The sequence below is a fragment of the Triturus cristatus genome, chromosome 1_1 (assembly GCF_964204655.1).
Source record: "Triturus cristatus chromosome 1_1, aTriCri1.1, whole genome shotgun sequence".
In the NCBI taxonomy this organism is placed as follows: Eukaryota; Metazoa; Chordata; class Amphibia; order Caudata; family Salamandridae; genus Triturus; species Triturus cristatus.
Genome location: NC_140579.1, coordinates 21291599 through 21311289, shown reverse-complemented (window position 1 = coordinate 21311289; position 19691 = coordinate 21291599). Strand labels below are relative to the sequence as shown.

At 43.9% G+C, this 19691-nt stretch overlaps 1 protein-coding gene across 3 annotated transcripts in view; it reads right to left on the bottom strand.

The window, feature by feature from the left end:
* The window catches only part of EMC4 (ER membrane protein complex subunit 4), an 89846-nt gene that overhangs the window by 67423 nt on the left and 2732 nt on the right, over positions 1-19691 (bottom strand). For all 3 annotated transcript variants that reach the window (XM_085642484.1, XM_085642403.1, XM_085642568.1), the window contains exon 2: positions 4657-4751. In XM_085642484.1, the coding sequence (XP_085498610.1) occupies positions 4657-4742 (86 nt within the window). In that variant the 5' untranslated portion in view covers positions 4743-4751. The remainder of the gene's footprint in view (positions 1-4656; positions 4752-19691) is intronic.

Here is a 19691-nt window from a genome sequence, read left to right as displayed (position 1 = left end):
GCATTTTCCCTTATATAGGTACAATTTCCAATAGTAAGCTGATACGTAGATTAACCAAGACTCTTGAAGCTGTAGTGAATGAGACTATAGCCGCCCTAGGCAATCTGACAGAGGAGCAATCTGTGATGAGAATTGTTGTTCTTCAAAATCGCCTTGTCCTTGACGTCATCTTGGCCGATAGGGGCGGAGCTTGTAGGGTCATCGGATCAAGTTGCTGCGTATTCATACCAGAAAATTCGCCATCTGTATATAAAGCTATAACACGTCTTCATAAGATTGTGAGCCAGATACACGAGAATCCAGGCACTTGGACGTGGTCCGGGTGGTTTTGGAGTGTGATATCAGCCTGGGGATGGAGGGTTCTATCCTTCCTAGGTATTGGCCTTCTTATACTATTCAGTTGCTGCTTATGCCTGCAATGTGGACCAGCGATTTGTGGTCTGTGTGCCACATCGTGTATTCCACATCAAGGTTTTCGCTCAAGATCCCGGAAGAAGAAAGAAGAAGAAATGATGCTCCATGAGCAAATCGATGGATTAATGAAGATTGATGTTTCTTGACGGGCAAGTAGGGGACAAGGAGGGAATGTGGAAATGTGGATTTCCCTGATCAGTTATGTCCCCTATCTTGGACCCCAACGGTTCTATGTGCATGTTACAAACACATGTATGTTCTCTCCAGTTCCAGTTTTGATGACGCAAATATATGTGCGCCCACCGTCAACATGTCCTCTGTCAGATCCGCCATCAATGGGCTAGATATTCGAGTCCTAAGTATGAAAGGCCACCGACTTTATATGGCTAAGTTACTCCATTTCACAGTTCAGGCGAAGTAGGCCCGATTCTGTCCTCAAAGCCTGTCCCTGCTCTCTGCCTTTGACAGCTTCAGCTGGAGCTCACATCTGTATCCATGAACTTTGTCCTACTTCCTGTGCAGCTAACGGTGCCTGCCTCGGCCAGTTTTGCCTGCCTGCCAAGAAGCTGTATTTCACCTTCGAATTATCTATTTTGCTCTTCAGCCGATGCATTCCTGTCTAGTAGTCTAGGTAAACATTTCCTTTAGCTCCCGAGCAAAGGGCCCGGCCTCTCTGTCCTCATGCAAGTAATTCATAAGCCCTGTTTCCATGGAAAGTTTTCTGCCCCTCGCATCTCATATAGACACTTAGACGCTTGTGCACGCACACACAGTTAGTATAGAATAGATTCTGCCCGAGAGTCCTTCTTTGTGGATAACATAGTTCTTTAAACATAGGATGTTAGATATGATTTGGGATTAGGTTGACTTGACCCCCCAGACTTTTCGTCTCCACATGTAGAGCTAAATGTCAAGTCCCCTTCACCCCCTAGTTGTACGTCAATCACACGTCATGCTGCTGCGCGCGCATCTATGCCAAGTATTATCTTATAGATCCACCTATGTATGATAATCATAGCCAATCATGTTTCTTTTTGCTCCTTATTACGCCCAGTTTCGGTTACGTATTCACTGTGTCGTTTCTCTTATCAATTGTTACGCCTTCTACATTCGTTTCATTGTAATGTATGTTCTATAAAAGCAATTTCCTGTCAATAAAGTATCGTACTTCACTTCCTGAACCCGCGTGGTGACGGAACCTGAAGGCCGCCACTCGAGTCGGCCATTTTGGAATAAAGCCCATTCAGAAACCTCTTATACCACGGATTCTGCCTCTTATTATTCTGAGCTATTTTATTTTTAGATACAGTATGAAATTCAGTCCAGGTAAAAGATTATTTACCACAGTTCGATGCTTGTGGTCTTTTCTGTATCTAGGGACCATTTACCATTATTTTATTAACAGAGTGTATTTTATAAATTTTGCCTTAGGGTTTGACCTGCGCTTAGCTTTGGAATCGGAATGAGACAGCTCTCTTATGTCAGTCTGTTTGCCACCTAAAAGAAAGGCTTGCTTATGATTTGAATATGCTCGTTACCTTGATGATTAACTAACCTTTTTGGTTTCAGTAATTATTATTTGGATATTTGAATAAATTAACAGAACTGAGATTAGTTTCTCAAGCCTTTTCAGGTCGCAGCCTACCAGACAGTCCAGCGGTCTGTTGTACGAAAGACATCTTCAGGAGTTTCAGAAAGTTACGCTGGCAATGCATACTGGCTGTCGCTTACCATTGGCTTTGCAGTTTGTAACTCACGTTTTCTGGCTTTTCATTTGCTGTCTTTATTTGCTTTACGCTGTCAAGCTTGACTTCGTACCTCCCCTTGTGATTGTCGTGTTCACTGTATTCTCACATGAACTCGTTTTCTATTGTAAATTACAATGCCTTTTATTTAGGTTTTAAAAAACTAAAATAATAGGTATTGTCATTTACAATGCCAATAGCTTAAACTTGCGAAAATGTGAGACCTGCTGCATTGCAAATGCTTTTTTACTGTGTGTTTCCTGCTCACTTTGAAACACTAGAAGCTTTGTTATTACCTTGTGTTTAAACAGAAGGCAATGCTTTAAAGGCTAGCTGTGCACAGGTTAATGGGCGGATATTTTGACGGTTACAAAAGGTTCCTAAAATTTACATTTCAAGCGTTTCGCGACATTTGTGCACAAAATAAATATTTGCAAACACCGCTTTTGCACTTTATTCTTGTATAAATCTAGAAGGGTATTAATACACACATTTCATTTAATAACGTTTAGCCACAAGAAAGGTAAATACCCCATTGCTAATAATGCTTATAAATCACAAACACCTTTAAGCTTTTTCTTCCATTTTTCTATAACGTAAACTTCTGAGTGACAGGATGCAAGGTGACAACTTAAAACGCAATTATAGTTTCTTGCCGACATCCCCCTGCCCATGTGGACACTTTGCGTCCGTAGGAATGCTTACACAGCATAAAGAGAGGAATGGACCTTGAAAGTGTACATTCAGAATCAGACAAGAACTATATCGTAACTGCATTTACTCACATTTCCTCTCAGTTTTAAAATGTCGGGCCACGCTATAGAACAGGCTTCTCCAACAAGTAGCTCGTGAGATACTGGTAACTCTCCAACTACCCACAAGTAGCTCTCCTTTGTGCATCAAAGACTTATAAATTGGAACTTTTTGTTTGGCTGAATTTATATGTTCAGGCCAAATTGTCTATTTAAGATGAAATTTTGTGTATTTTCAGAATTCATAAACTGATGTTTATAGAAAATGGTTGCATTTCCAAAATATGTTTGACACTGATTTTTAAGTGATACATCATGTGGGAAAACGTATTACTTATGTACCAGGGCCACTGCACTGTGGTTGGCATGTATAACCTACATAGAGGCATCCCAACCAGTCAAAGGTGTTTTACTTTACCACTGGCAGCTTTGCCTGGTGCAGTGAGGTGGTCACTGCTGGTAAACTTTCATCTGGTGGTAACTAATGTTATCTCGTCTGACGTGGTAATTATTACAACTCTACTAATAACAGTAGCTTATGATGATTTCAATTGAACAAAAGTAGCTCATATTACACAAAAGGATGGAGACCCCTGCTATAGAAGAACGAGTACAGAGGACACCCTTATTACACATATGTAGAGGGCATCATTCCAATCAGGACTAGAAATCAGACTGTCCCTACAATGCAATGCCAATAAAAACCTTGAACACAATCTCAAACAAAAGGCTGTTTTGAAATCACAATTTACTTTTGTATAGATAGTTGCGCTGCATTTCTGTAGTGCATAGAGTTGTAAATAAAAGGTGTTTTTTTTTACCGAAGTTAGAGGTAATCAATCTATTACCGACTTCAGAAGGTAGAAAGGCTGAGATGGCCTTTCAAAGATTCAAACGTGATCTTCATATCACTGTATGTTTAAGTGGTGACAGGCTAACTCACTGAGCAATCTGTAACCAGAAATAAAAACATTGTGCGAAGATGTAACGCGCCAAAAACATCCAAGAACGACCAGCAGGAGACTTGCTTTCAAGAGACCCTGGTGGTGCACATGTAGCATGATCTTTCCTGCTGCAATTCGTCCATTGCACCAAGCATTACACAAATATCACCCTGTAAAGGATGAATCATTACAGTGTGAAACACTGGCATAGCCTATGTGAGATCTATTGGTTTTGCCAATGTTTCTTAGCCATGTTGTAACATGCATGATAGTAAAGGAAAAAAAGCTCCAAGGCGGCCAGTGTTGACCGCGTCATAGCGCTTTATTTTTTCTTTTAGCCATGCTGCACTGCAGCCAGCGCTGCTGTTCAATATGGCTAAAAAAACATTAACAAAGCCAATAGATTTCGTATAGGTCAGAGCTATTGCCTTTGCCAATGCCTGTTATTACTGTTACTGGCTGAATAAATGATACCAAGATTTCTCCATTTCTCGGGACTTGAACCCCGTAACATTAGATATGCCTGGATATCAACACGGGCAGCTCAGAGCAGGTATCAGCAAAAGATATATGTAAAAAAACATATTAAAAAATAATCCAGGGCTAAATAGAACAATCCAGCTACATTAAATTAAAAAACAACATTTTGATACACAAAACGGTACAGCAACAGCATAAAATACAGGACTGCAGTGACCTAAAAAACCATATCCAGCCACCATCCCAGCAGTAAATCCTTAACTTTACACCTGTGTTTGAATGTGCAGCTAAGGTAAGAACAACACAGGCCAAATGACTTACCTGCTGCCACTGCCAGGGCCGCCTAGCTCAATCGCCCACTTGAACCGCCTGCCCCTATTGGCCACCGGGCCCGTTGCTGCTGCCATCACTCAGCACTGCAAAATATGGAAAAAGGAGTTAGATTGGTAATGAGTGTGTGAACAATGAAACAGGTTTGTCTTGAGAGGTCCCTTTCCTCGGTCAACTCTCCATTCCCACTTGTCTCACTCATTCACCACATGACCTCGCTGCTAGCACATTAGAGCCCGCCTCTTCCTATTGTTCTAGGACTTATCACTGTGGTTAGGTTCCTGCAAAGTGGATGACATCAACATTTTTAGGTCGAGCCGGGGCAGCGCATGCATTGCTCTGCGAGGCATGAGGTATTCGAGTATGGAGTTGAAGATCCGTCCACTCTCCGCCCACATTTTTCATTGGCTTGTGTCACTGTTCTTTGTAAATGCTGGTTTCTGATTCGTGAATAGGCTTGTTAGTCCCTCCTTAGTACTGCCTTGTCTTCATTTGTGCCCTCCCATGAGGACTGGCCCTTTTACTTCTGTTGTTACCCGGAATGTCTTATTTAGTCTGTGCGACATGCTTTCCTCCATCATTCAGGGCACGTTGTGCACTTTCACTTTCCAAGCAAGCCCGGGACAATGGAGGCCGCTTCTTTGAAATGAAATAGGTTTTGCATTTACAAGACTTTGAGCTATTGACATTGTAAATGACAATGCCTTTTATTTGTGTGTTGATTATCAAAACAGATAAATAAAAGTCATTGTCATTTACAATGCCAATAGCTCAAACTCTCGCAAATGCGAGACCTTTTGCATTGCAAAAGCTTGTTATGAATAGTTACAGTTACCAAATTTAACCCCCTGCCTTCAAAGCTTTGGGTCACAGTTACCTCTTACCGACATTCAAGCACACAGTACCACAACCCTAAAATCTTACCCACTTTAGCAGACACATTAGGCAGTGGACAAGGGCAGCTGATATAGATAACAAGCATTGGCATAGCCAATAGGTCTCGCTTTTGGGACCTTATAAGTGTTTAGCCATGCAACAGTTGCATAACTGAATACTTATAAGGTCCCAAAAGCGAGACCTATTGGCTATGCCAATGCTTGTTTTAATTGTTTTCGGAGACCAATAAGAGGGAAGGGAAATGTCAAAGGGGAAGGAGGGGAGGGTATGGGAAGGGAAGGAAAGGGGAAGGGAAGGGAAAAGGGAGTGGAAAGGGAAGGCAGGGTGAAGTGAGGTGGAGGGGATGGGAAAGGACAATAAGGTGTTGACACAAAGGGAGGGAGAGGAGGAGAGGGGAGGTATGGGATGGGATGGAAAGGGAAGAGCAGAGAAGGGAAGCGAAGAAGGGGAGGTGGAGGGAGAGGGCAAACGGAAGGGAAGAGATGGATGGAAAGGGAAATGGGAGGGGAGAGGAAAGGGAAAAGTGAAGAGGAGGAAAAGGGAAGGGTGGGGGAAGGAAAGGGAAAGGAAAGGGTGACAGAAGGAGTGAGGATAGAAGAGTTAGGGAAAACAACTAATAGAAGGAAAGTGAAATGGAAAGGGGGAGAAGGGGACAGAAATGGAGAGATATGAACTTGAGGAAGAGAGGGAAAAGTGGATAAGAAAGAGCATGGAAAGAAAGACATAGGACAAAGAAAAGAAGGAATGAAGGAAAGGGAAGAGTAGGGTGGGACATGTGAGATCACATTGGAAGGCCTCTCATATCATAAATGTTCCATTCACGGGGTTCTGCTGGGAAAGCGCAGAGCTTTTATATTAATTTAAAACGTGGAGTTCTCAGTTTTCGTTTTAAATACATGGGCTTATTTACAAGCCCCTTGCGCCGGTGGTACATCACTTATTCCCATTTTAAAGTGACACCCTGGCGGGGCAGGGGCTTGTAAATAAGCTACCTTCAAGGCAAATTGGCACATGCACTAGGCACGCGGAGCAACCACTATTGGGCTAAAGGACCTTCCTTTGGCCGCCTTATGAGCTGCCGTGGGCTGGGCTCACATAACTGGGGCTGCAGTCCTGGCGGCCTACCTCATCGAAGTGTTCCGTTTTCTTCTCCGGACAACAGTGCTGTTTTGCACAAAGATTAGGGGGGACTGTTAAAGATGGTCGCAGATATGGAAATGTAGAGGACTGGTCCCGTAATGAGCCGATTGATTCCGGGGAGATCAAAGGGGAGCAATTAAAACCAGGAGATGGCGTCGAGAAAATATGAAGTAAAGTAAGCAAAGCGAGACATGCGAACAAAAGAAAGAGACACACTGAAGAGAGTTGAGCACTAATGGAGGGACAACCTGGAGAGAATGAGATGGTGAATACAAAGAAAAACACAAAAGATTGGTGAAACATACACAATAGGACGGGTGCCGAGAGATGGGTGTACACAGTGAGAGGGAGCGCGGTAGAGGGAGTTCAGTGATACAGGCATGGGGTGAGGTGAGGCAATGCGGAGGGAAGCAGTTAAAAGGTTACTGGGGGAGATGTGGACTAATGGACACTGACAGGGACATAGAACAAGCAGGAAGTGGGATAAGGGAGGGGGTAGGGGAGAGAAGCACGCAGGCTGGCATATGGTGAGCACTTTCGCGGCCGCTTTGATGTTCTCAGTGGACGCGCGGCTCACTGAGAACATCAAAGCGGGCGCGAAATGATCACGCAGGCTGCCAAATGGTGCCCGCGCCCGGCGCACATGCACTGTATTTGGAGGCCTGAAAGCACTAGTTTGCACTTTCAAATCCCCCATTTACAAAAGCTCTCGCGAGAGCAGCGCTAAAGCGCTGGCTCAGGCGAGACCTAAAAACACTCTCAGCCTCCTGCAACACATGCCACATACAGGCATGCAACACCGCAAAAACAAAATTAAAGAAGTCACATCTCTTCCTGCTTGGCCAAAGCGGTCCTCGAGCAGTTCTGCACTCTGATTGCAAATACGCCTCTCACTACAACCTCCTCATAGTAACTTAGGACTTCAAAGTCTGGTTGGAGAGCAAGCCTGTTTCCTCCTCTAGAAACTTTCTAGAAATATTTGACAACCTAGAAGTCTTGTCCAAAGGCCACTTCCTGGCCATATAGGTCAATAGTCAAATAGCCTGACCAAAAACTCTTACACTTGCCACCACTCCAAAAATCTCACAAAAGTAAATCCAACATCTTCAATTCCAAAAACAGATCTCAGTGGCTTCTAAACGATCTGGCAGAAACCCTCTCTCAAGCCACACTTAACATTCCCCTTTCATCTCTTGATTTAGTCACCACAGTGGTCACACAGGCTAAAGATAGATGCACACTATCCACAATGGCAAAAATCAGACTTCAATACATTCCTCTGTCCACTGATAGCTTACACCTTGCACTGGTCACTCGCACATGTCCCAGGACAAATTAAGGTTGGGGCAAGGTCTATTGAAGAGGTCTTTGAGAAGACATGAATCTGAAGGCCTAATCTCCATTCTTTAAGGCATTCCTTCTACGGTCATGCACTCAGTTTTAACTGGTTGTCCCTCCGACTTCTTCTTCAACCTATACAAGAAAGTGCCTCCATTCTCCATTACTACTATCCCATCAGCAAAAGCTTTTACTATCCCACTTACCTTCATCCCGCCAAGATGAGACTTGGACTCTGTCTATAAGAACCCACCCATTGCTTAATCCTTGTCTCTGGCCACCGCTCCCAGGCTGACCTCAACTTTCTTCTGTTGTTCAGCTCTAAAGTCCTACATCTGGATTGCTGTAATTGCTGTCAACCTTAGAAACAGATGACAATCACCTGCACCGGCCCTTGCACACCAGCTGGTCATCTTCCTCGTGGGTTCCAGCAGCAGATTGTGGTGTTGGGGGACCAGAGTCTCAAGAGTACGGATTAGGTTATTTCACGGTGGCCTCCGTTAAGGTTCCAGCTCAAACGCAGCATTTATTTTTCATGGCACAGGATGGTGGTCTAGGATTTGGGCTGGAGCTCTTGAAAATTATAGGCCCTGAATTATAAACCCTAAATTAGAAGCCCTCATATTGGAACGGAGGCCTTCTTTCCTTTCAAAATCAGTGTCACTAATGGTACTTATGTTTACAATGCATCTAGATGCTCACTTTTACAACATGCCAACACCTCTACCAAATGATGGATGATCTAATGCACACATAAGAGTAATTGTGAAGTAATGAAGCTCTCAGTGCCCACTATTTCCAATTGCTTCTTCATTCTCTGTCAAATGATCTAAACCACTGACTAGAGCTTCCAACCCCGCATTTAGCTCAGAGAGATTCTTTAAGTGAAGCAAACGTTGCACTTGTTAAGAATTTGACCTCAAAATGAAGTTTTTTCATCCTCAATTTAATTACTAGGTAGAGATTACCATTGTCAGCTTTCACCAGATGCCTCACTCCCTTTCACTGACTTTATCCTAATTCTATGACGGCTCCTGCTAGCTATCGAGTCTTTACTTCTAATGAGGCATCATTTTTAACAAACTTTTTTTTCGAATAATCAGATCTTCAAAAAGTTTCTTTTTATTTATATGGTGATGCTCAATATGCGTCCTTCACAGTAATGTAGCATCTTCTACTGGCCATGAGAAGCCCTGCACTCAAGAATAAAGCTGTTAATATTTTGAAGGTATAAATCGACTCCAGTTGTTACTTGGAATTCCCACATTTTGTAAGCCTCAAGTATTACCTGTACATCGAATAACATCAGGCCCTCATCTTATACTACTCCAACTATGTGCTTAAAATCACAACACATTGGATTTCCATCATTAATATGAAGAGGCCGAAGCTCAAATCCACTCCTCAAAGTTACATTAATCCTGACATCTTCATTCTCATCACTTCCACTAATCCCATTCATTTTACCCCCCACACCTTATGGATGGTAGTTAATGCAAGATCGGGCTATGCTCACTGCAGTGTAATATTCAATCCCACAAATGCTTACAACCTTAAAGCAATCTTCAGCTCAGAATCATGGTTAAAAGAACACTCAAACTCAATCCTTGACCTCCTCGTCTTGCAAAGTTGCACAATTTTAGGGCTGACGGACATCATGAAATTACAGGCAACTTAGCAGTAATCCTTAAAAAGAATGCAGGATTGCACCAACAAAGCATAAAACACCCTTCGAATGTCTTAAGCTATCCCTTAATCTCTCCGTCACCTATGCTACATATTCAATTTATCATATACCCAGTAACAAAACTAAATACATTGACTAATTATCTGAATATATAACTGAAAGTCGCACACTTTCCAAAAATAAACATCTTTTTTTGCAACTTAAATGCCGAATGGGGTAATCTAAGAAATAAAAACATTAAAGATGTACAAAAGACGATCAAGCTTCAAAACGCTCGGCTTGGGTTTCCCTGCGCGCCCATTGAGGGCGGTTTCCACCTCCCATCCCGATTGACTAGTCTGGCCATCTTACTGTCTATTTAATATTCTCACACAGTCCAACCTGCACGTTTTCAAATCTCTCATCTACAAACCCCTTCCCCATCTCCTGAAAAAACTGAATCAGAAGGGCTTCTAGAGCACATCGTTCCCATATTCAGCAAGCTCATAGCCAAATAAGTCAAAACAATGTTTTTTTATTAGGACTACATAATTATAACTTGAGTAGACCTATTAGCTCATCTACAATTCAAACATCCTGCATGAAGCCCAGAGATCCCTGGTTCTTGGAATCGATCGTCCAAGCAAGGACCATCCTGAGGAACGCTGAGAATGAATGGGAAAAAATAAACTGCCACCAATGTTAACATGGAAATCGACACATTCATCAATGAAAATGAAATCTGATCCTTATTAACAGAATCACCCCTTGTGAACTCCACATCAACCTTGGCTCGCAAAAATGTAGTCAAGTAGTCCCTGAAACCAAGGCCTGGGATTGCTGATTGATAGCTCAAAGGTGGGAGGGTGAGTGGCTGGCAGGCTAGATGCTTGGGCCGGAAAATCTTGATCAATCCCACAGATAGGTGCAGCAACATTACAAGGGTCAAGGGAGATTGCCCCAATAAAGCACACATGGCCAGAGGGGGTACGCGCGTTCTTAAACACCATAAAAAGTCAGATGCCACATGAGTTAGGAACACATAGACAATCAGGACCTAGCACACGCAGTGATTATGCACTCCCCATGCCAGACATCTGGAAAAGTTATCTACTATCCACATTGTGTCCACACAAGATCGAAACCCACCTGTGGTAACCACTAGACAATTCATTTAGGACTCCAAAGGGAGCAATCAACATTCCTAACCATATATGGTATGCCAGAAACTTTTACAAACCATCACATTTTGTATAGAAGGACACATACAGATGTAAGTTGATATAGTCCTCAGACCTTTTGCCTGCAACTTCTCCCAGCTGTAATGTTTAATTAACAAACTGTTCCTGTTTTGACAAACGCTTGTCTTCTGTTTTTTAAAGGTTTTCAAACTCAAACAACACAACTACTATCCAAGCTAAGTCATCTCAAAAAACAAAATAATCTACATCTCGTCAGCAAAGCTTCATTTTAGAAAGATAAGGTCCAAGATGCAGCAGCCAGTAGCCAGAACCCCTGGAAGGGTAGTAAAATGATAGCAGGCAGAAGTTGCTGAAAGTTTTGAGAACACTGGATCCCAAGATGCCGAAGAAGGCGAGTGCCGGGGACCTTCCTGGGCCTATCAGACTGGACTTTTAGCGCTGTTGTCTGGCTGTGCCTCTTGGGGAGCTGCTAAGGTGCAACTCTGACTCTTTGAAGATGGCTGTCCAATGAATTGGAACAGACGTTTTGTGGTTGACATGGGCATGTGGAAATTAAAAGGTGAGCTTTCCATTGCAATTTCCGTATTTTTACCTTCCAGAGCACAAATTCTTACTAGGAGCAAAACAGGTAGCTAAAAGTCGAATTTTGAAAACGTACATAGGCATTTCTAAGTGCTACACCTACACGCTTAAGAGCATAAATTGAGATCTGATTACACCTTCCTTTGCAGTTATTACAGATACTTAGTTTTTGGGGGGGGGGGGGGATTGGTAGCTTTAAGGGGTGAACACTCTGAGTGACGCACATGCAGCCAGGGCTTGGAATGCATGGTGTAATTTCCTTGAGAGGACAGGGTAGGGTGGCAGCATGCCCAGAGTTTCGAGGGTGAGGGGGATGTACACTGTCTGGTTGAGGAGGTAAGCCATTAGAGCCAGTTGAAGATCACTTGCAAAATCAATAAAAAGTGTGTCTGGAACATAAGATTTGGCCAAAACCAGTTTTACTGATTTTGAGTAGTCAAATTATATGGAAACAGTTGCTTGGTAAAATTATATTTATGCTGAAAAAGGTGTGTCTATTCACTTGTATTATAATGGGATGATAAGGTATCCTGGTATGTGTACTATTGAAAAAATGGAACCGCTCATCTCTATGTTAGTAATATAACAATTTGAACTAGCACTTGCAAAGCCAATAGGGGTTTTAATTTGCCACTGGAAAGGCAAGGGTAAATCCGGCGACTATATGAGGTGTGTGGACTTACTGGCTGCCCAGCAGTTCTTATCTACCATTGCAAAGAGACCGCTGAGCTAATTTGATCTGGGTATAAATTAGGGCGAGACCTGAATTTCAACACAGGAGGGTTCTCATCTGATGGGTAAGAAGTAATACCCTTTGTTGTTGAATCAAAGTTGGGCAGCTGTTATTGAGGGGTCTGGGTAAACGGACATACTTAGCGATCAACCTATTTCATCCTACAGAAAGACTCTTACCAGCTCTGGTGGGTCAAAGTGACACACTTTGCTTACACTGGATGACGGGGCTTCTAACAAGAGTATGGGGCTAGGTCAACAGCTGCTATCAAATGGTACAGGAGGAGAACTAACCTCAATATGTGGAGAGCTTAAGGAGCAATCTGTTTAAGCTTCAATGTACACTGTTTCCTGAGTAGAAATCTGACTGAGAGCTGTTTCACAGGATCAGGTGCATTTGTCTAATGTTGAGGTGGACAGTTTCCAGCTCAATATACAGGAAGCTTGGGAGGGTATGTGTGAACCTAGTAAGAAAGGAAGGAGCTAGCACAAGTAGGAGGGTCCCTCAGTTATCACGAGGTGCAATCCCCGAGGCTTGTAGAAGTTACAGGGTGATCCTAAAGCTTTATACAACTACAAAGGCCTCCAGATAGTGGGTCTATGAGCCAAAAGGGAATTCCTCAGGTCACTGGGAGCCATTACGATGGGCCTGGGGTGATGTAAAGGCGCTCCTTTATCCCTCAAGGGACAGTTGGAATCCTGAACAACTGTGAAGACTGGCCTTGGTCTTGCTTTGACTTGTCAGAAGCATGATGCAAAAAGGAAAGAATAGGGTGGAAACCCATGCAAAGAAAATGAGCTGTAAAAGAATTAAACAGCATTGGTGCTGATACCACCAACATGACAGCTCCAGCTTTCTCAGAATGAGTGTCAGCTGTTTGGTGAACTCATTGCTGACACATGCACCGCCCATAAGCTAACCCACTCTGTGTAACCAAACTTACAACACAATTTCATTGTTAATATTATTTATTCTGCCCTGTGCATGGTATTGTAAGATTTCCAATCTCCTCACATCCACCAAGGGTAAGAAGAAGCAATGCCATGGCTGCCCGTCAGTTCTTATCTACCCTTACACATAGACCACTGAGTGCGTCTGCTCCGACAGAGTATAAAGGGCCGCACATGATGAGATAATTTACTCCTTTGAAAGAACTTTCCTTGGTACCTGAGCATGCAGAGTTTAGCTAACACGGTGAGGACACGGCACACACTTTGTGGTCATGACCCAAAAGCCCTTTCTCGGAGCTTGCTTGAAAAACTTGTGCCTACTGACGACTGCATGTGTGCAACTATGCCCACTGGATTTGCCCTGTGTTAAATGGCTGTCAACTCTCAGCATCAGCTGAGGCGAAGCGCCAGACTGCAAACATCAGTTACACTGACCCTTGTGTATTTGATGGTGCTGTGTTTTCTAAAGCCAAATCGCCAAAGCCATCAGCAGCACTAAAGGTTCTTGGAGGAAGTCAATAACATTTTTAACAGAAATGCTTTACCGTACTAGTAGGTTTTCACCAAAGTGACTCACCAAGTTGATAGGTTAGAGATCACGGTGTTTGGGGATTGATGGGACGACATATCAGTAAAATGTACAAATGTACTTTAATGCAGATTTAGGGGGCGATATGCATTCCATATACAGGTGGGGAACCATTGGCTGGGCATGGCATGGTGTTGGTCAAAGGGCCTGGCCTGTAGCCATGTCCTGCAGCCAATTACCCCACCCCCAAGCAGGGCTTGCAGTCAACCTCCCACAGGTAGCCAACCCCATGCTGCGCACGCCCTTAGGCCAAGAGCATGGGTTGGCTGCACCCCGCAGGCAGCTAACCCCACGCTGAGCACGGCCTTTTGCTTAGGGGGTTGGTTACAGGGCATGGCCAACCACACGACTCATCATTCATGCCCCGAGCCTCAATAGGCCCTAGGTGCCCTATCCCTAGGGCCAAATGCCATAAGAGAGAGAAGGGGGCCACAAGGCCTTCCTCCCAAGCCCCTGGGGGTGAATGTCCTAATAAAGGATGGGAGGGGGCGAGGGACCCAAACGTGAAAGTTGGTGGCTGCGGGGAGCCCTGCAGCCCCAGCCAGTTCCCCACACACTGGTGAGAGCAGCAATTTCTGCATGCTCCCATCAGGTAGGAGCAATATGAGTTTCCCTGCCCGCAGGAGTTCAAGCAGGGAAAACAAAGTCTGCTCCCACCCTGTGGTAGCATTTTTAAAGCTCTCGCCAGGTTGGAGCAGACATGCCTTCCCTGCCTGAACTGCTGCAGGCAGGAAATGCATGTTTGCTCTCAGTGGGAGATCTGAAAATGCTCCTATTGGACGCACTTTGGCGAATTCTCTATACTCAACCTGCTTCCTACTTTGAAACCCTCAAACCACTTCAGTGGCCGTTTACCCTCTAGTTTCTTCAATGAGATGAAACGGTCCTTAGTCCCTCTCTGAACGAAAAATAGTAAATGCCTCCTTACGTCAAGGTATGAACCCTGAATGCCTAAAGTCAGGGCAGGTTACGCCCATTCTCAAAAAAACCACCGTGGACCAAGATGACCTCCATAACGTTTGTACGATCACTAACATTCCAACTCGATCAAAGCTCCTAGAGAAATGTGTTCTTGTCCATCTATGTAACCACATTGATCAATTACAGCTTTTAGATCAATTCCAATTGGGTTTTCGCCAGGGCCATAGTACTGAAACGGCTATTACGCACATAGTCGATGACGCCCTAAAAATGCTAGATCGGAATGAAATCCTCCTTGACTTATCTTCAGCTTTTGATACGGTCGAACATGACAACCTCCTGGACTTACTGGGATGAAGGGTAGTTCTCTCAGGTGCAGTGTTAAACTGGTTTGCCTCCTTTCTTAACAGAACGCAAAATTGTAAAGTCAATCAATCCCACACCAACTCTATGCCATCCACTCTTGGGGTCCCTCATGGATCTGCACTCTCACCCACGCTCTTCAACTTGTTCATGGAGCCTCTAACAGAACTGCTCAATTCATCCAACACTCACTATCTGTATGCCGATGACACCCAACTGTACCTGAAAATCCTTTCACCGGACGACATCAGGTCACTCAACTCAAACCTACTCAAAACACAAAACTGGCTGACTTCCCAACATCTCAAGCTAAATTCCTCCAAAACTGAATTCTCCTTATCGCGTCAACCAAACAGATTGCCATCATCACTGAGTACTTGAAACACCTAACAGCTCTCAACTGTACCCTGCACATCATTGATTTTGCAAGTCCTCTTGGAATCATACTCGATAAGACACAAAGTATGCAGGCGCACATTAGCTCAGCCACCAAAGGAGCTAACTTCTACATGAGTATTCTAAGAAAGATAAAACCTTACCTCCCTCCGGACGACTTCAAGTCTGCTGTTCAAGCACTAGTAATTTCCAGTTTAGATTATGGTAGCGCAACACTCTGTGTGCTACCGAGCAACAAGTTGGCACCGCTCAGGGTATCCCTGAATTCAGCTGCAAGGCTCATCACGGGATCCAGAAGAAATAACCACATCACACCGGCCCTGAAATCCCTAAACTGGCTGCCGTTTGAGGCTAGGATTCATCTTAAAATTGCGTGCATGACACACAAGGCCCTTCACTTTAACACCCCTCTGTGCCTAGCCCAAAAACTTGAACTTTCTGGTGGTAGCAGATCTTCTAGGAGCTCAAGCACCCTGCTGCTGAAACCTCAGAATTCCAAAGGAAGAAAACCTATAATCGGGTGTTCTCGGGAATTGCCCCGAGACTCTGGAACTCCTTGCCTCTGCAAATCAGACTGATTCCTCTACGACATCTTTCAAAAAAGAAGTGAAAGCCCTATTGATGAACCCCCTTGATTGATTGCACCTACCCCCACCAGGTACCGCTTGTTTTTGGTTCCGCAACATACGGGTTTTGCTCTTCCTCACCCTGAGTGACGCTACTACAATGTATTTCGAATTTGATCATATGACTTTGACTATGTCTATGACTTATGACTGTTCTCAACATCGATATTGTCTGTTGCTCATATATGCTCTTCTCTTTCCTTTTGCGTCGGCATAACAACTTGTTCCTCTTTCTACTCCAGTCTCTTGCTTATCACTGTTGTTGTACTGATCTTCGGGCCCAACTCTTTGTGTTCTTGATGATCTGTAAAGCTCTCCGATACCCGCTTGGGTCATGTCCGCGCTATATAACACTTTATATAGATAAAAATAAATATGTTTCACAACCTTCACTGATGCGGACACAGAAACTACTGTGTCCTGGGGCGGGCTTCCCGGGGCACAGTCTGTAGCTGCACCAGGGAATGGGATACCCGAGGCCATATGAGGCTCAGGAAGAGGAGCTGGTTGCTAAGTTTTGTTCCACCGTGGGCGATGGGGTCCCCAGGGCCTTTTCAGGCCTGGTGGAGGGGCACCGCCCCCTTCTCCTTTATATAAGTATTGCCCCAGGAGATTGGGCCCCCGGGCCTTTTAGAGGTTGGGGGGGGGGGGGACAGGTGCTACCTTTGTTTTTTAAACATAGTCGCCCTGTGGGATGGGGTACCCAGTGCCTCTTGGAGGTTTGGGGAGGAGGCTGTGTGCCCCCCCAAATGATGTATGCTCCCCTCCTGGGGAAGGGGTTTCTATGTTTTTAGACTCAGGCGGACCCCATCCCTCGGCCCAGGAGGTCAATGTATTCCTATCCCTGTATGTCTTTTTTTCAGGTCTAGGACTGAGTCTCAAGTCCTATGACGGCGGCTACCACATTGTTGTTGATGTAGTGACAGCCAATCAGCTCTCTCAAAGAGATCAGTCAGGTCTGTGGCGTGATCTATAAAAAGTTTTTGGAGCATTAGTTAGCAAAAAACTACTGAATGGATTTATACCAATTCACAAAAAAGCACTTTTTCTGGACCAAGATCTAGCTTTCCAACAAATTTAGAGTAAATCCACTCAGAAGTTTGGTCTATACTTAATGCTCCTATGAAAAACGGAATGGGGAAATGCGTTTTGGGGACACCCCACTTTTCTAATGCCCCTGCTTGACAGATCACCCCAAAACCTTCCAGGAAGGAGTTGAGGAAAAATAATTGGGGGGCAGGGAATTTTCTAGAAGATTTGTCAAACAGCACCACAGATATAAGCAAACCAAAAAATGATATATTATATATATATATATATATATTTATGGCGACAAAAGGAGTGAAGTAAAATCACCTTAGCACTCACATTGGGTCCGTGTCCATCTGTTCGTTGTGGATTTTTGCCGGATGTGGAGAAGAAAGTGACATATATATATATATATAAATAATTCAGCCTCTGTTATACCAGTGTCCAACATCTCGTGGGAAGGCAACTCTACACCACACACAACCTTTGGTACGGCCTGCGGTTCGATGCAGGGCCTGGCCTGTGACCAAGTCCTGCACCCTACCCCACCTTTTGGTCCCCTACCGCCCCCTGCTGCATGTGGCCCTCTGCCATAGACGGTGTGGGGTTGGGCACAGGCCCTAGCTTGTGGCCAGGCCCTATACCTAATCCCCTACGGACGCCCTACCTCTCACGGCTCTGGCATGCGCTGCGCGTGGTTGGTCTTGTAGGGCCTGACCGCCCTCAGGCAGACTTACTGACTGTCAAAGAGTTACAACCCCAAAAATATAAATTGTGGGCTTACTGGATTTATCAAGGGTTGAGTATATCAACATATATAAAGCAGATCTATGACCTTTGTCCGGAAATCACCAATAAATGTATATTTCACACAATGCAATGTTTATTATAATGATTTTTTTATATTAAAAAAACATGTTTCTGAGTCTTGTTTTAATATTGTTTTATAAGTGATGTATCTACGGTCATAGAAAATTAAAGCCCTGAGTGGTCTTGGGACAAGATGGGGAGGTGCCACACGATTTGGACAAAGTTGATGCTCTGTACTGCCTAGATCGATGTACTGCCCCTGTATGGACAGCTGTTGTTGTAAAGACTGCTGCGATTGAGTTCTTTTCTTGGCACGCTGCATGATCATCTTACGACTGGAAAATGTATTTGTATCAACAGAGATAAGGCCTAATTGAGAAACAAAAAGTGATCAGATCATCCTTGGAATCCAATCTTGTTTTCGAAACCCAGCTGACAGCCACAATGAGGCTTGAAAAGTACGATTAAACAGTGCATTCATTGTGCTTTCACTGTGTACGATCAACTATTGCAAAGTGCTTGCATTGTGTATGACCACATTCAAGATGTGTGGTAACATAGTAAAACCGGATGCAAAGTGAGGGTGCGCACGTTCATTACTGGAAAGGATGCTGAAGGAATAGATGTACACGTATATGTAAATATATGGAAAGTACATTCCCACAGGCCTAAAGATAGGGGAATGCTTATATATCTTCAACTAACGTGACCCACAGTTTTAACTTAAAACCCAAAACAAGACTATGCAAAACTATTGAAAGGTAATTAAATAAAGTGGTGCGAAAATGTCGCTAAAAGCTCAATATTGTGCTGCCCTATTTCACATACTCTGCCGAAAAATGTCCATGTCGCAATATCCTGGAGGGTCATCCCAGAGCTACTTTCAGAGACGTTTTAAGGCATGGGCAAAGTGGGCTCTGGCCCAGGGCCCCAGCCTTCCAGGGGGCCCCCGGATAGAGCCGCTCTGTTCTGCAGAGAGTCTTACTCTGATGACCTTGAATAATTTTTAAACAGAGTGTTGCAAAGGTGATTTCATTTAATTTACTTTTAGTACGTGAGAATCTATTACTGGCATTTTGCAGACAAATATTGGTTTATGTTTCATGCAATATCTATAAAAAAAAGTTTCATTTAGATACAAACAGGACCTCACATATGAGAAATGGGAGGGCGCCACAGAGATTATTTGAGTAATATTAATGATCTGCTGCTGTATTGCAATATTAAAAAAACACATCACTATCCCTGAATATTAGATATAAACTTTTCGGGTTTGGATCAATGGGCCATATGTACGATGAAGTGGCGGAGCGTGTCGTTGAAACACAAGGCTGCACCATATTTACAAGAATGTGGTTCAGCCTTGCGTTTCCCCCTGCTATAGCGCTAAGTTTTACAACTTAGTGCCAACGCAGCAGGAAGGATTGGTTATGTGTAGGAAGGAGTCCCTTCCTGCACATAAACAATCCTAAAATGCCATTTTGTAACTTTCATGTGTGCTGATTCAAGCAGCACACATGAAAGTTAAAAAGTTGCATTTTGAAAATGGTTATTTTTGTGTACAGGAAGGGACACCTTTCTGTACATAAACAAACCATGGCATTTTGCTTTTTCCATGTGTGCTGCACAAGGCAGCACACATTGAAAAAGTAAAAACGAGGAGCAATAATGCATTTCTCCCCGTTTCGCCACCTTAAGACCAGGGTTTTCCTGGTCTTAAATTTGGCGCTGCCTCCTATGTACGCCACCCTTGTACATAGGGGGAGCATCAAATACAATGGGTG